We start from the raw sequence: 18,126 nt of genomic DNA on the forward strand, positions 1-18,126 counted from the left end.
TAAAATAGCCCATCAGTCAGTAATGCAGTACCTCCTTCCCCTCCCCAGGGGTCTCTCTACCCACGCCTGCCTGTGCAGAAAAGGCTCAGAGAAAAATGTGTTTGCACACGCACTTCTGCTCATTGTATATGAAGATGCACAGCTGTTTGTCCACGAGAGGGAGGGGCACCTTGAAGAGCATCACGGGGGCTTAATGAAGACAGAAAGGCAGAAGAAGGAGGGGAGAGAAACTGGAATGAGTGATGGGGAGCAGATGCAGACGAGGGGCGTGCACGGCACATGCTGCAGTACAAAACTGTGTACATAAACACAGCAGCACTGTATTTATGAGGGGAAACATGCAAACAAACAGAAAAGACGATAAGATAGTTTTACTCTCTGTGATGAATGACCACTTTTAAATTGACAATTTAAAACCTGAGTTTGAGTTTCACAATGACTCCAAAAAAATGTCATATTTATTTCCTGAAACACAATTTAGTCTAAATTAGACAGAAACGACAGAACAGCATTCCTGGTTTGTGCTTTTCACACTGCACTTAAGATTAATCAGGTGCCACTCCGCTTTCTGGAAAGGCAGTGCAGCAATTACAGCGCCAATCCGAAGTCTGTTTGACAAACCGACGCCAGCGCTCTGCTGCAATCAGTGAATTAGAGAGGCAGTAACAGATGCCGCTGGCGTCGGCGAGCGCAGAGGCAGCGAGGATCGGGGTGTGGCGGAGGTTGCCAGCTTCGTGATAAGAACGGTGGGAGTAGCCCTTTGTGAGATGAATCAGTCGGAGTGTTTTCTCCTCCTCCTACTGCTGCATCTGCTGCTCAAATCCTGACTAAATCTCCTCCCTCCTCCAAGTTTATGAATCCCTCTCAGTCACTTCTAGCAAGCATGATCCACCCTTATCCTGTGGAAGACTAAACACCAAACTCAGGGAATTACCTCAAAAATTATTTTTACTCTTCTTTAAACTTTCATGAAGTTTCTCCTCTTTGTTTTGGTTAATCTGTTACCTTCTCCTCTGTTAATCCCTCCATGCTGCTGCTTATTTTGATCTGACAAAACCATAATGTCTAAGTTGGAGACTTTACCGTGCATTGCTTAGTCAGAGTACACTGAAACTTAAAACAACAAAGAAAAAGACAAATATTCAGAGTGAAAAGGGATTTCTTTGGTTTGCACAGCAATAAAATGAAAGCTTCAACTGTGTTTGGTCTTCAAATGTACCAAAAAGTGATAGAAAATAAGTGAACAGCTGAGCCTGCTCTCCATAGAACATCAGGAGAGGTTGAGGGTTAATTAGACAGGCCCTTCTCGTTTGCCTTTTCATTGTTATCAGACTCACTTCATCCCCAAAGCTATTTCCTTTAAACAATCCTATCAGACCCGGAGCTGCAGAGGATCTGATGTACATAGAAGACCCTGGAAATCAGAAAGTGGATCCGGTATTGTTTAGCTCTAGAACTAACTTTTATTAATCTGTGTAATAGCTATGTCTCATGTGATATGTGAGGCCATGTTCATGCTGTAAATCACGTGTGTCAAAGTCAAGGCCCGGGGGCCGGACCTGGCCCTCCAGATCATTTCATTTTATTGTTATTAATGGCCTGATGTTATCTTGCGCTTTAATTTAATTTTGAAAAAAAAATTCTATGCAAAGTAAAATATTGAAAGTTATTTAAGGTTTACGTTAATTTATTCAGTAACAATATTCCTGCCTTTTTATTTTTCATAATTATGTTAAAAAGTTACAGTTTTAAAATTTCAAGAATTTGTATTCTATTAGCTTTTTGGACTATTTTGGCATTTACTAAGCTTTTTTTTATGCCATTTTGAAGTTTAGCTAATATTTGAGCTACATGCTAGCTGTTTGGCTAATTTGGGCTTTTTTCAGGTTTTTTTGGCTATTTTGAAGTTTAGCATTTTTTTCAGCTACATGGTAGCTGTTTTTTTTTAAGTTTTTTAGGCTAATTCGGCGTGTTGCTAATATTTTAGCTGGCTATCAGCTACAGGGGTTTCAGCTATCGGGTTCAGCATTTTCAGCTACCAGCTTCAGCTTTTTTAGCTATCAAATCTGTATCTTCAGCTATCAGCACTAGCATTTGTCGCTGCCAAATTCAGCTTACGGCATTCACATTAGCTTTTTCGAAGGTAATGCTATATATCTAGTTCATAATTGGGTTAAAAAGTTACGGTTTTCAAGTTTTAAAATTTTAGTTTTAGTGTTCAATTAAAGTTTATCCTGTTCGGCCCGCGACCTAAAATGCTGTAAATCATTTTGGGCCGTATGCATACATTTAGTCTACAGATTGATTAAGAAAGCATTTGAACATGTGCTTTTTGGTTTTGTTTCACTAGATCGGTTAGTCAGGTGCGCCTTTTTAATTTTCTTCCATATGCTGAATAAAAAAAATAAAAATGGAAGAGCCCGGCCAAAAGTTTGGACCACTTGAAGCAAACATTGAGAGAAGATATGTTCTGTTAATCCTTTGATTGGAGGAATTTAGACTTCTATAATTTTTAACCAGAGATGTGTCTAATGTAAGGACAAAGAGTACTCACTATGAAGAAACAGATGTTAACAGATGTTAAATAAAAGCAGTTTTACTTTCTTGGTGAAACTGTTTAGCAGGAAACATTCAGACTGGAACCAAGTCCGCTTAATTTAGTCTGAATCAAGTCCTGAACCTTTCATTTTGTCTGTATTCAGACTGCCGTCCACTGATTCAAACCACATCTTGCAAAAAACAAAACCATATGACTAAAGATCTCTTCAGTCATTGGACAGGAATTATGAGGGCGGGGCAAAGCAACGAGAAACAGAATAATGGACGTAAAACTTCCCTGTTGGGATAGATGACGTAAGCCTCGTTTTCACTAAGTGGTCCAGTGTGGTACAGTCCGGTTCGATCCAGTATTTTGAGCGTTTCCAGTGTTAACTCTTGTGATATGATGACATTAGAAAGCACCAATATAGATAGCTAAGCTAGCTTTTTCCTCTTTACAACGATATTCTTCTGCAGTCTTCTTTCAAACATTAAATTCCTGTTCTACACGATGCACAAAAAGTAAAGCAAGAAAAAGACGACCTGCTGGGTGACCTTCATTGCTGCTGTTTTCTAGTTGTCACACTACAATGACACGCTAGCGGTCTACACCACACTTGCACCGTGAAAACAAACCACTTAGCGGAAGCGAGAAACGCTCGCCAGAATTAACTGGACCGTACCGTACTACTCCTTACCGGACCGTCAGTGGAAACAAGGGTTCATTCAAACTTTATATATCACTGACCAACTTTGAACATCTGTGTCAATGTCAGGTACAACACTTCTTGTGGATACTTTGGTACGGTGGGGGAATGCAGCAAGACGGTTACTGAAGGCACGCCAACGAGTGTTTATGACATAAAGACTACTGGGAAAAGAAGCAATGTGTATCATGTTAAAAGCTGTTTTGATGAGCCCACTTTCAACCCACCACATTTCAATGAGTTGCTGGGTCTCATTGAAACTACTTTGTTTACATCCAGTTGTTCCACTCCAAGCATGGAGTCTATTCAGACTGAGAAACTCTGAGAGAACCAAAGTTCAGTCGGATTGGAAACGAACCGAGACCACCTTGAAAGATGGGTCAGAGAGCGGTTCCTGGTCCTGGACCAGGATCCATTTGGGTGTATTTAGAGAGAAAATGTGTTCTGGAATATCGGGGGACACAAACTCTGGTTCACTTTAAGTGGACCAAATGTGTCCCGTCTGGACACAGTGCATGTTTTGGGGTTTGTTTCAGGGTTGTAGAGAGTGCAGTCCTCTAAAGACTTGTACGGCCACCTCAAGAGAAGGGAACATACACCTTTGATTGTCGAGCGTATCGTGAAACACTTGTGAGGATAAGTCAGAGTAAGATCCTCCTCATCAAAGGGCTATCTTTAGGGAAGCATATGATTTAGGTGTCAGTTTCAGTGCTAGTTGGACAAACAGATGACTCAGCACCTTTGGATAATTTTGGTCCCCCTCGATTTCAGCTTGTGCGTGACTAAGTGTAAGCATTCAGTAAACACACGGTCATATCAGCTCACCCACTTTAAAGCAAATGGCAGACAGCCATGCTGGTATCTCTCCTCCATAAACCTTCTTCTATCCAACAGTTTAGCCCTAATTAGGGATTTTTAATGGATTAGATAACTACATGAATTTTAAAAGATAAATTGTCTGCCGTATTTCTTTCCCGATCCCGTCTTCAAGCCAAAAATTACAGACAAGTTGTTAATGTCAAAGACGAGTGAAAACACAGCAATTTACCTATCCAGCACACTGCTTTGTTGAGCGTAATTACATCACCCACCGCTCACATCTGCCTGCATTTGAAATAGATTATTGTCACTCTGCTAGCAGCTCATCTTTCATCTGTGCAGCAGTTATCAGCTCAGCAGCTCATTTTCATGCCTTCCACTCTCTTTTTGCTTCGGCAGCATCCTCCCCACCTTTCATCTCGGCCACGGTGGATTTGAGCGAGAGTGGATTCCAGACGCGCCCAAAAGAGACCCAAACCACCCCACCTCGCGCGGAAATGAAAGTTGTCACCGCTCTAATTAAAAAGAGGAATCTTTTCCCTCTCCCACTCTGCAGGATTTCTTGCTTTGCTCGCCTCCCTCCTGTTTATTACTTTCATAAATACTTATCTTAGCCTTCCGTCATCCCTCAGCCACACTCAAACAATTTAAGGTATCATGCATCTGAGCGAGATCCAATCACAGGAAGACACATGTCACAGGAGAAGCATGAAAAGCTGCCACTACTCCAGCACGGTTCTAAACTAAAGACAGAAAATCAAAAACTGTCAAGTGTCCGTCATTTCTCCACCGGCATCACAAACTAAAGAGCACATTGACAGTATATTCTGTAGCTTTAAACCACAAGAGGAAGAAAAGCATCCTTTGGATTGAAACATGGTAGGTTTATTTTATTACCATCACAGCAGACGACATACATGATGCAGAAAAAACTGATCGATCATCATTACAGCCCAACGTGTGGAAACACTTTGAACCAGTGGGATACCTTCAGGGTCTGCAAAGCCTTCAGTGAAGGCCTAAAATTATCCCAACTACAGAGAAATACTTTTTAATATTTATACTTTTGTCCAAAAATATATTTTAGATCATTCCAACTGTTTTGTCACCTTCTCTCACAGCCGTACGTCCTGGCTGTGCTGCTCTCAGACTGTTTTTTTCACATGAAAGTTTCTAACCGCCCCGTCACAGGATGGTGTTAGAAAAAAAATAGTTCAAATGAATGAGTATGGAAGAAGACGGAACCGCCACTAATAAATAAATAAATCAAATCATTGTTCAAATGAATCATTACAGGCCTAGTGGACAGTATTCAGCTCCCATTTGGACTCCGTTCTCAGCCTTCTCCCTGATGTTCTTTGACCTTTGGGCTGGAAATGGCTGCAACATCTCATACTTGATCCACTTCAAGGCTAAAACACCCTTTTTTCACAAAGACACTTTAGCCCAGCCTGACCTGAGGTGACTCTCCCGCCAGTCTCTCCACTTTCATGCAGATCATAGCACAGCTTTAGTACTTCTCGTCGTGGAGCCCTGGCTGGTGCAGTAAAATGTAGTCCATGTTAAAGTAAAGTTCTACCTCCAGTCATTTGTCTGACTGTGGAGTCTTGCACATAGTGCACTTCTTTCCTGTCCTAATTTCTCTGCTCTCCGCTGCTTTTACCTACTCTTTCCTGCTTGAGAGTGCTCTGAATCTGCCTTTGCCAACGGCAGGAGGGAGCAGATCTTCTTGGCTGCCTGAGCCTCCTGTCTTCCAAAAGATCTCTTTATCTTTCATGTTTATTCTCGCTTTTCTGTCTCAGACCCTGAAAGCTGAAGGAACAAAAGATCAAAACGGTGATGGCATCCATCAAATACTGAGAAAAAAATATCACTATTTACTTGAGAAAAGTAAGAGTATAAAAGGAAGCCGCGGGGCTACCTTCCAGACTTAATGAATGCCTTGTTCTCTTTCATTTCTCATTGCAAGCGTTCACTTTCACCGGCCCTGCTGAAAGCCTGACAGACTGAAAACACAGAAAGAGGAGCGTCCACTTCTGCACTCGACCCGCTCTCCGCCTGTGATGGATGACACCTTCTCAGGGTTGTGTCACCAACAGCGCTTTTAATTGTCCTGCGAATATTTCAAGCAGAAAGTCATTTGTGTGTTCTTAAATTACTCTTGGCTCGTGTGCAATGTTGCATGTCTCTCTGTCAGCATGAAGGACAAGGACAGTGCGGGTTAGGGGTGGTGGTGGGGGGTTTAAAACCCTCTTTTATTAAAAGTCTTTATAGAGACGCCGTGAATCAGGAGGTCGGCCGGTTTGATTGGAGGTTAAAGGTTCAATTCCCATCCAGGGGACGTGTGAACGAAACTGCAATTGTTTCTGAGGTTTTACAAAAACAAAAGACAGTGTGATATTCTCCAGTCTCTGTTTTTTCATTTAGATCAAGTTTTTATCAAAACTTTGGTAACTTGTAAGGTTGTAAGAACATAATATTTTCACAGATTAACCTGTCTTTGTATTTCATGGAAGAACCATCGTGTGACTCAACAAACGTATTTTTCTGGATGTAGCTAACAGAAAACAGACCCGGTCTGGAAGTGAGATCATGCATGCAGTGTTATCTAGCCTAGATCTGATGGATGCTTAATATCACTCATGTTCCCCCATTTTCCCTGCAATTTCATGAAGTGCAAATAAATCTGGTTAAATCCCGCATTTCTCTATCCATGAGCATTGTTTGTAAATGTCGGGTTTGTTTTGGGGTGTTTCTGCTTTCGTAAACAGTGGGAGCTCCGTGGCGACTTTAAGGTTTCGTAGTGGCGTTCCCAGTTGTCTCTTTAATTATGATTGTACAGTTTTTAGGTCAAATTAAAAAGCTGTTGTTTTTAAGGAAATATTTTTTGCATAGTTTATCAGAAACTCAACACTCAGTTGTGGACATTTCAGTTGGTGAGGAAGTAAGCCTCCACTGATGTCCCATCATTCCTTTGTTTATATTCTCTCCTGCTAGCCAACAGTCCCTCACAATCTAACATTACTGGTGCAACAAAATTGGCGAGCAATATCAGAGCTATCCAGCCTTACAGTTTTGAACCAGATTCCAGCTCATTGTATCTTAAATTATGGGTCCTCTATCATGAGTAAACTTCTACAAGGACATGTTATAAACACCAAAAACACTGTTGTCATTAGATGTTGTAAGGTTTAGCAGGAAAATACTCAGTCAGAACACTGTTCTCGCTTTTTAAGCCTGACTTGCAAGAACAAATTCATCTCTTCCTTCGGGTTATGAACCACAGAAGCTAAAACGACAGCTCCCCTGCAGTTCGAATTTAAAGATCAAGAGGTGTTGATTGCAGGAGCCCATGCACCGCGTGCTGTGATGGTCTGAGCTCTTCTTCCCTTTCATGTCGTAATTTAACGATGTTAAAGACCACAATCACAAAAAGATTTAATGCATATGACAGTTATTTAATCGGTTGTGCGTGATCACACAAAGAAATAGTCAGGCACTCAACACCTCCTTCACACCTCCCCTGATATTTCACGTCTCTCTCAGAGATCAGAAGGGGATGTCAACTGGCTGTAGGAGAGGATTTATCGGCCCGCTCATTAACTCGTCACGGTGATGCTCCTTAAGTAGTTGTTGGGATTGATTTTTGGAGTGGCATGAGTGTTGATTTGTTTTCCTATCGAAGCTTTTCAGGTGTTCAACCCAAAGGGGCCACCCTGATTTCTGCGGGTCTCTTCATGGTCAGGTGTAATCAGAGGATGCTCAGACATGAACTGAGAGCTTCATGAGTCTAATCTTCACGCTCAGCTGCAGTCATCCTTCCGCAGGAGTTCCCCTGTCTTTAACACCTCATCTGTCTGTTTTTTCTTTCACAGAAGCTGCTCAGTTTCTCCCAAACCAAGAGAAGTAGAGTCCTCAGCTGCAGTTCCATTCCAACAGTTTCAGGTCAGTTCAGTTCTTTCATAAAAAGTAAATCTTTAATAAACTTAGACTAATCTTTTAGATTTTCTCCATCAGCACTCACCTCCCTAACTCCAGCTTCTGCTTTAGATTTAAATATGACCCAAAAAGTTGCAGTGTCACTTTCGCTTTGTATAACCATGAATATAAATCAAAATTTCAGGCGCTGCCCACCTCCACCGCCCCCTTTTGACCTGACCTCACTGGTTGAACGACTGCTACGCGCCCCTCACTCTCCCCTTCTCCCTCTGCCACAAATTAAAAACATTTTTTTCCCCAAATGAAGGCTTATTCCTTTTATGTTGGTTTAATCTCCATAGCAACCATTATAAAGTTTGGCCACCTGAGTGTGACAAACAGATTAATGTAATTTTAAGAAGAACTGGCAAAAGTACATTTTTATTTTGATTTCATAGCAACGGAGGTTTTTGGTAGCCCTGACCACTTTCTTTATATGTTCATATTGTTTGTCATATAATTTTGTTTAACTTGAGCCAAGGATTCATGCATTTCAATCTCGCAACATTCTGGTAAACTATATGCAAGCGACAGGGAAACGCCACTTCTGCAACCTCACCACGCTAACGCCGTTTAAAATATAAAAACTATAAAACCAACATTTTTTTTTTCTAACTAGCTTCTCAATGATCCTTGAGGAATTAGAAAGCGATGGATCAAAATTCTAATGAAACAGAAAAGATGATTAAAAAAAAATTCAAGATGGCAGCCTCTTTCTGTAGTTAAAAGTCGACAAAACCTTTTATTGTTGGTTGTGGTTGTACTTCAGCTGCCTGCATGTGTGTGAACATTTGTGAAGACCACTCCAACAATATTTTCTTCCACATTGTGGGAAAATGTAAAAATCGCAAAATTTAACAATTTGACAACTTTTCATTTGGATATCCCCAATACGTGTTCTGGTGTTTTTAGTGGATTCTGAAATATTTTCTGAGCCCCATAAGGGATTTCGGCCCCATTTTTTCAAGAGCACCTGGCTGCAGGCAAGATGGCGGCTGAAAATCATCAGCTGGAAGCGGAAATTCCACAAGATTTCAGATTAGCTTCAAATATGTCAAAAGAGTGTGAACTCTTTATTATATATTAAGTATATTAACAAAAGTGTTCAGATTTGTGAAACTGTTGAGACTTTTACATTGGACCTTCAGCTCCAGACCAGAGTTTACGTTTGACCGCAGTTAGCTTGTGTTAACCCCTTTACACAAGCAACATGAATCAGCTGTGTCGTGAAAAAAATTACCTATATAGTAATGTATTGCATATTGGTGAAAAGCCACCATAAAGTGTTGCTTACCAACGCTAAACTAGCATATTCAGGATCTTTTCCGTCAGTTTTTGTAGATTTGGTCTCCAGACATGTAAAGGAAATCAGAAACTACGTGTTTTTTTACAATTATTTATGTTCAAAATTCAAAGATGTGTGTGTGTATTTAAGCTTTGACGTTTTTTATATGTGTTTTCTCAAATAAATATTTTAAACTTTTCAAAAAAGTAATATTAGTAATATAATCTTGTTTTTTCCTTTTTTTTCACTTTTTACTGACCTAAAAAATGATCCAAACCGTGACCCTAAATCCATGACACGATCTGAACCGTGAGTTCTATGATCCGTTACACCCCTAGTCCGCTGTGATGTCATCATTACCTTTGGAGGTGGTTGTTGTTCTCGAATTCCTTTACACAGCTTAGCAGATTTGTATATATTTTGTTAAGTTTTTGAGTATGTGGTAGGGGTGAAATTTTCATTTGAAGGCGCAGTAAGAAAGAACTCCAGGACTGCTGCGGGACACAATAACAACGGATGAAAGTGTATTTGTAAAACACTGAACTGAGGTTGGTATTCATCCTTGTTCGAGATTTCTACATGTTGTGTGGAATGTCACTTGGGATTTCTAGCCGCAATTCTTCCTCTAAACCTTGACTGCGATGTGTATCTCACTGTGATGCATGGCTGCTGTTGAAGACGATGAAATCCTTTGTGAAATGGTGCTAATGCATGTCGCAGAGCACAGCTGCTAACACCTGCCTGTTTATCTGCGGACACATTACTGCGCTCAGGGTGATGGGGGTGTGTTTGGAGCCAGGAAGCCATTTTGGGGGGGATAGGGGGAGGCGCTGCGTGCTGATAACTGTTGCTGCGTGACCCGCAGGGGCACCTGACATGCAGGATTAGCTGGCCGGACACCCATCTGGCACTTTGCGTCTGCTCTTTGTCCATCAAGTGCACGCATGCGTGTGCACACACACATGTCGCACAGAAAAATCAAACATGAACCACAGCATCCGCAAACTCCCCGAGGACTACAAACATCACTTCACGGGACATCAGGCGACACGCTGCTTCGCCGCTGAACGCGCCTGACCCATGACGGCCGTGTTCGCTGTCAACATCTTGTCTCTCCAGATCATCAGCCTGTAATTGCCTGCTGTTTATAGGCCCGCTGCTGGCAAGACGGGGCACTATCAGAAGCTTTGTGTGCAAACGCTTCTGAATCTATTAAAACGATGCATCTTTTTATACTTTTTTTCTGCCATTTTTGTCCAAATAAAAGTGTGGGACACCTTGATGTGTTTTTAAACACAAACAGAAGCCCTTCGTGAGACTCTTTGTTTAGACTCAAACCCCGGCATGGCGTCGTGATGGGACCGCCTGACGGGGAGCGCATCCATCCCTCTGGTAAAGGACAGTTCACAGGAAGATGTTCTTTGTTTTTTTGACCTGTTACAGCAACCAGAACGCCCCTCTGGAGGCATCTTTCATGACAGCTATTGTGTTTTTCTCTGTCTTGTTGTTTCCGATAGGATAAAAGGAAATACTTTATAAACAAAACTTACATTTTTTTCTGTTTTTTTCAGCTCTTTGGTCTTTTTTAGAGTTACCATACTAATTTGGAAAGATGCATGTCGTGCAAACTTTCTTTTTTTTTTTTACAAATTTAGCAAAAATCTGTCACGTACTGGAATGTATGGATATTAGATGAAAGTCCCCCTGTTTCTTTTATAAAAAAAAACGTTCCCAGAAGTGTTTTGATTAAGATTATGACGTTTTAAACCTCAATCTTACAACCTAAATGTCTTAAAAAGCCATTTTTCATGTTGATCTGAAATCTCAGTTTCCAAAATCTCCTCAGAAGGGGCGTGGCTATTGTAGCTGAGCAGTCCCAACCCCCCCAATTATATTAGCTTTGTATCTTGCTAGCGTAAATCTTCAGCGCTGCTACATAAAAACATCCATCAATCTGGGTAATGTCCAGCCGTATGGTTCTGATCCGGATGTCAGCTGGACGAGGAAGTGAAGATCTTCATGGACAGAACTTCCTCCAAAATCCTGATTCTTTCTCCTTCAGTTCACCAAAGACTCTTTGAGCTAATTCTCCAATGTTTATTGACTGTGATCAATACATTCAATCATTGGTTTCTCAGAGTTCTTGATAAAATAATCAAAGCTAACATCAAAATGCTCTTTCATTGATTTACAATCCTTTCCAACTGCGGTCAAATGAGCCGCCGTTCACATTTCCGTGGTCACATCAAGAAGCTCCGTGGAGTCTGGTGGAGATTTTCCAGCGTTCTCAGTCCTGCTACCGTAAGTATTGAGCTAGTCACGCTAGCTGAGGGGTTTAGCGCATGTGCAGCATAGCTGTTGTGACGTAAAGGAGAAATTCTCCGAAACACAAAAACAAAATGATCTCTTATTACTTTTGTTGTCTGTCATAAGAAAAATGCCACTCAGACATGTTAAAAACTCTAAAAACAGGATTTCCATGACTTTAATTAGGCGAAAGTGTGCATCACTTCACCTCACTTCTTCAGGAAGTTGCATCTGCCCCACAAAGTCCTCCACCCCGTTGTGCCCGAGTCTCATCGGAGAGTTTGCTTTCCTAATGTGCAACATCTCCGTTTTTCCCTAAGACGCCGCCCAACCAGACACTGCCAGCTGGAACTATCAAAGCGCCTACCCAAAAATAGTTTGAGCACAACTAGCTCACATAAATGAATCAAAGCCGCTTGCTTTCCTTCCTTGAGTCCCCGTAACCTCCTAAAACTTCAGGCAGGCTGACAAAATGGGAAACTCATCAAGTAAACTAACAAACAACAACAAAATAATCAATTCTTGATCAGTAGAAGAGAAGGAAAGGAGCGTTTGATGAAGACAACAGGAGGGCGGAACGGAAGGAGAATAAAAAGAATAGAATATGGGCTGTGCATTAATGTTTCTTGATGAGACAAAACATTGATTTAGATGATGACATCCGCTTGACGATGTTAACAGGCAGCTCTGCTTTTATTTTGCGAGCGGTTTCTGCTTTTGTTTGAAGAAGGCTCCTCTTTGGAGAGCACGCTGACAGGAAAAGGGCTGCATTTCCATCATAATAGCAAGTGAAAAGAGTGAACTGTCACAGGGCGCTTCCTCCTCTGGCTGTGATGCATGCCCCTCGGTCTGGCCTCGCTGTGCTGATGGATGAGCAAGAGAATACGCTCCTTTCACTGCCAAAAAGAAGGCTTCCAAATTCGGGATCACTGCTGTGGCAGAGAATGTCACAGTCTCTTTGCTCTGAACTGTATGTCAACAACTGTAAATATCATGGCCACATTAGCAACACTTTCCTGCTGGATTTGCACAAAGGCTGCACACGCACGGTGCTTTCCCCACAATGGAGATGGAAGCATCACCGGCCCGCTGGATAGAAGTCCAGCCCCGGAGCCCTTCTTTGGGGGTTTCCCCCGTTCAGCAACATGTTGAGATCAAAAAGTGTCTTCCTTCAAACAACCATGTGCAAAGAGGAGAAACACATTGGAGAGAGACATTCAGGAGGAGCTAGGGAGTAAAGAATGACCCGTCCACTCTGCAGCATCGCCTCATATGGGTTTGTGGATGCTATATATTAGGGGTGTGTACTGGCAAGATTCTGGCGATATGTATCACGATACATATATCATAATACGATGTGTATCTCAAGACTGTACCAGATAATATTTCACTATTTTTTAGGACTTAAGAATTATCTGAATATTGAGGATGTAAAGATTCTTTGTGAATTGGAAAAAAACTTGTCAACAAGTTAATCAATGCAGAAAATAACAAAAAAATCGGTTTGTCACGGCCTTCGCCCAAATTTAGGAAAAGGCCGAGCAGATGACATTTGTGTGCGCCTGTGAGAGTGTGTGCACGCCTGTGAGAATGTGTGGACGCTTGTGTTTGTGTACATTTGTGAGAGTGCACGGACCTGTGAGAGTGCACACGCCTGTGAGAGTGTGTGCGCACCTGTGAGTGTCTGTGCGCACCTGTGAGAATGTGTGGATGCTTGTGTTTGTGCACATTTGTGAGAGTGCACATGCCTGTGAGAGTGTGTGCGCATCTGTGAGTGTGCCAGCGCCTGTGAGAGTGTGTGCGCACCTGTGAGAGTGAACGTGCTTGTGAGAGTGCACACGTCTGTGGGAGTGTGTTCGCGTCTGCGAGATTGCACGTGCCTGTGAGAGTGTGTGCGCGCCTATGAGAGTGCACGTGCATGTGAGAGTGCACGCGCCTGTGAGAGTGTGTGCGCACCTGTGAGTGTGCACGTGCATGTGAGAGAGCACGTGCCTGTGAGAGTGCACGCGCCTGTGAGAGTGTGTGCACGCCTGTGAGTGTGAGCACGCCTGTTAGAGTGCACGCGCCTGTGAGAGAGTGCACGCCTGTGAGTGTGCGCCCCCAAGCACAAACACACAGAAAAACCACGAACAAAAGTAAGACTGAGTTACATGTTTATTTTTAAATAATTAACTAAATATCGCCTTGGCAGTGTTTTAAATCGATAGAAGTATCGCCAAACAATGTATCGCAATATTTCACTGAATCAGTATTTTCTTACACCCCTAGTATATACTGCAGAGCCTCCTGAAAACAATGCTTACCACGTTGGCATTTTAGTATTCACAGCCCTGCTTCACAGAGCCAAAGGCTACGAGGCGGATGCTTGCAGATGAAAAATGACTCCCCCCTGAAGCCTTTTTGGTTCGTACCGCCTCTAGGACCAGAACCTGGCTTTTTCAACCAGAATAACCCAGGCAGTTTCAGAGGTCACAATTGCTGAGAGACCCTGTCAGTAATCTATAGCAAGCAAGAGTAATGGTTTTCCAAAGCTCCTTTAATCTCTCTCTCCAATGTGTTGGCCATCCTATCCATGTCGTTAGTCTACAGAGCTCTAAAACCCCGCCCCACCCCACGTCTCCATCATGCCTGGAGTTCCTACCTGAGGGGAAGCGCTCAATGACTGGCTGGTTGTCCACCTGTAGCGTGGCGTTGCCACCGCTGCGTGTGAATCGCACCACATGGTATTTGCCGTCGCTCACCATCACCCCGCTCTCCTCGATGATGATGTCGTCCGTTCCCACGTTGAAGATCACGCCGATTCGTCCTCTTTCCTGCAAGCAGAATGCAAAGAAACCCAGCTTAGAAACTCTGACAGTAATCAACAAAAGTGATAACATTTCAAAAAATAGATTTTCTGATTGGCGAATTCAAATGAGATCCTTGGGATTTTGAGTGTAGGAGCAGAGTATTAATCAAAACATAGACACAAAAGCTCCAACGAAAAAGTCAAACAATCCTGCAATGCATGTTTGTAAAAAACAAAAACAGAATTGAAAAAATCTGCGACATTAAAATTGTTTTGGTGAATGCATCAGTACGGAAGCCTAGAAAAGACAACTTTCCTTTTATCCCCCATTTTCTCACGCTGCAGCACAGAGTGAAAGATCTGCTGTGGTGGGCGGAGCCAAAATGAGATGTCTGCTATTAGAAATCCAATGAAGAGGAAGTCAATGTATCCGTCACTAATTCCTTATTATGTGAATGCTCTATAGAATTCCCACTATTTTGATCCTTCTGCTCTTTTCCGTACATTTTTCGGCACGTAAAAAGTCAATCACACGTTCAGCGATTTCAGCAATCTTGGTATCGAAACGTTCAGCTCGTTCAGGACATTACTGCTTGTACTATTAGTGTTTATAAACTTCATAGTTTTTGAAATATTGAGCAAAATATGCCCCGTAGTAAATGAATGAGAAATTGCTCAAATCCTTCAAATACTTGGTGCACTTTGAAACTTCTGAACCTCCACATACCTTTAAAATGTTCAGCAACTTCTGGGTTTTTAGGTTAATTTGGCATTTAGCTTTTATTTAAACAACATGCTAGCTTTTTTGGCAAGTTTTAGGCTAATTTAGACATGTTTCCAGTTTTTTGGCTAATTTAGAGCTAGCCTAACATTTTAGCATTGTGTTAGCTGTTTTAGGCTAATTTAGACATGTTTCCAGTGTTTTGGCTAATTTGAAGTTAAGCTAACATTTTATCTTTATGGCAGGTGTTTTGGGCTAATTTAGACATGTTTCCAGTGTTTTTGGCTAATTTGTCATTTAGCTAATATTTTAGCAAGTTTTTAGCTTAAGCCTTTTCAGTTAACTGCTCTGACTTCTTTTGCAGCCACTTTTAGCTTTCAACATTCACACTTGAATTATCATCTGTAATAATAATCTGTAATAATATACCTAGTTTTTTTTGGGGATGGGAATTAACATGACTTTTTCTACAATAGCCAGCGCCATCATTGTCTTAGGATTGCAGAAACTCTGCAGTTCACTGTAAAAAGTCCCTCCCACCGCTGTTAAGAGAGGCGAGACACGCCGACTTGAAATCCAGAAATCCAAAAACCTTTTTATTATTTTTTACAAACACAATAAAGAAGATTGATGAGATTAAAAGGAAAAGCCGGAAAAACGAAAGAAAAAAAAACAGAATTCCAGGTAAAATATGAATGGACAGTAGTGCTCTTAGGAGAGAAATACTTCATTCTGGAATTACGTTGATCGTGGAAAAGTTACAGTAAATCAATGACCACTCCGGTTTTAAAGGGTTAAAAGTAAAAAAAAAAAACTGTCATGAATGTGTTCTTTGTGTTTTTGTCCGGTTTCTGTCCTCAGCGGCTGACAGAGTCCGCTTCTGTTCGCCGCTGCAGCTGCAGACGCTCCGTGCTAATTCTTCTAACAGGATTGCTCTTTGGTTGAATTGTGGCTAAACACTGCCCTCACTTCATGCAGTTTAAAAAAAGAGCACTTAGTCAGAGACTCAGGCATCTTTAGTATTCATCAACAAGGTGGCCCCCTCCCCTCTCTCATCTATTAGTGTTGACAGCCGCCCACTGCTTCGAGTTTATTACAGTCAACCGCCTACTCCGCTCCGCTCCCCCAGCACCTCCCTCCTCTCACTCCGTGGTTTCTGTCCTCGGTCCCAGGAAAGGTCAAAGTCATTTACAGACTTACAGTCTGCCAGAGCGCCACAGAACAAAGGTGAGAGGAGGAAACAGGACAAAGCAGACAGCAGCAGCAGCATTACACATGCATCGTCTGATTGGCAGACGGTCCCGTTTTGCCGACTCGCTCCGCGTCTGTGTGGAAGCTGCAACCTAAAGCCCAGACAGGAGCGCTTTCTGATTGTCAGTATAGGTCAGGCTCATTTGCAGATGGGTCACATTTGCAAACTGCTGTGCACTTCTGCAGCCAAAGCGTCATTCATTCCCTTATCTTTATTATTTATTCTCTTTTTTTACTTCAGCAATTCTCTATAATACTTGAATGCCACCAGTACTGGAAATAGAAAGCTAATTAAGTAAATAAGTGCAGCAGTTGTGTAGTAAGATAATGATTGGGATAATCAACTTTATGTGCATTATTATTGCTGCTGTGTGGAGCCAAGGACACACTTAGGCCACACAAATGACAGCTGTGATTAGCGAATTAGGCATGCTTAAGAAGTGCGGTTTGAGTTTAGGATTAGCAGTTCAGGGATCGACAGACTGTAAGTCACAGAGCAAAAAATAAATAAAATACAAGAGCTGTCATGGACGTACATCCTCAGCTGGATCCAGAGGCGCCTGATGGACTTTTCAGCAGATTATCTTATTCTACAAAGAGGTTCGAATGTCTCCAACAGGAAAGTGCTTCCACCTTCTTAGGCACTTAATGAATTGATTAGTGTTATATAGTAGCCTTTGTAGTCATTCCACCCACTCCACACCAAAATCCAATACAGACTATGAGACCCGAGCGTAAACCCATTTTAAAGCTCAATAGTTAATGGAATCTGCGAGACGCCCCTACCCAGGAAAACGTGTGGCCCTTTTGATGCCATCATGGATATGGATTAAATTTATCTCAGAACCTTTGTTTGCGGAATTATATCAATTCACTGTGTGTTACAGAAGGAACTTTGGTAATATTTACAGAGAGATTAACGTTTGTGTTCCGCAACATTAGGAGCCTTTTTTCTGCGCGGAGGGAATGTATCGAGTCCATTACGGTGGGAAGCCGCCGGGAACCAGTGCTTTTTAAAAATGATTTTATTGAAGCAGTAATGACATTTTAATGGCCATTTTCCTTAAGTGAACATATCTCTGGAAACAGAAGATAAAAAATACAATGCTTTGAATGACTGGGTGCAGTCAAGCCTGCAGAACTGAAATGAAGCGACAGTTCGGTAACTTTAAAGAGCAACCAGAGCTCGCTTGAACAGCACCACTGATTAGCAGCTCCCATTCTGCACCAGCTGTCTGCTTGTCTCAGGAACGGGATCTTCTGCCTGAATCTGCAGGTCAACCCATCTTACTTTTCTTTAACGATGCGGTAAAAAGGTCCACTGAAAATAGTTTGACTCACATCCAATTAACAATTAAAACAAATGGCGTTACATTTCCACCGAAATTCCCCTACGAGTGTAAATCAAACTCCAAGCGCGCAATGAACGTACTCCTCAAGTGTATATTTAACTCCACTAAAGCAATGGACATAGTTCCCGCGCACACAAGAGAAACTCCATCAGTGTACATGAAACTCCAAGCGCGAGATGAATGTACTCCACAAGTGTATATCAAATTCCATGCGCGCAATGGACGTACTTAACGAACGTAATGAACATAATCCTCCCGCGCGCAGGAGAAACTCCACGAGCGTATATTAAACTCCACGCGCGCAATGAATGTACTTAACGAACATAATGAACATAACCTCCCGCGTGCAGGAGAAACTCCATGGGCGTATATCAATTACC

General features: G+C 42.0%; 1 protein-coding gene across 7 annotated transcripts in view; it reads right to left on the bottom strand.

The window, feature by feature from the left end:
* nrxn2b (neurexin 2b) overlaps positions 1 to 18,126 on the bottom strand; it is an 802,710-nt gene that overhangs the window by 43,304 nt on the left and 741,280 nt on the right. For all 7 annotated transcript variants that reach the window (XM_024287560.2, XM_024287559.2, XM_024287558.2 and 4 more), the window contains one exon: positions 14,276 to 14,447. In XM_024287560.2, coding sequence (XP_024143328.1) covers positions 14,276 to 14,447 — 172 coding nt within the window. The remainder of the gene's footprint in view (positions 1 to 14,275; positions 14,448 to 18,126) is intronic.

Source organism: Oryzias melastigma, linkage group LG18 (assembly GCF_002922805.2).
Source record: "Oryzias melastigma strain HK-1 linkage group LG18, ASM292280v2, whole genome shotgun sequence".
NCBI classification, from domain to species: domain Eukaryota; kingdom Metazoa; phylum Chordata; class Actinopteri; order Beloniformes; family Adrianichthyidae; genus Oryzias; species Oryzias melastigma.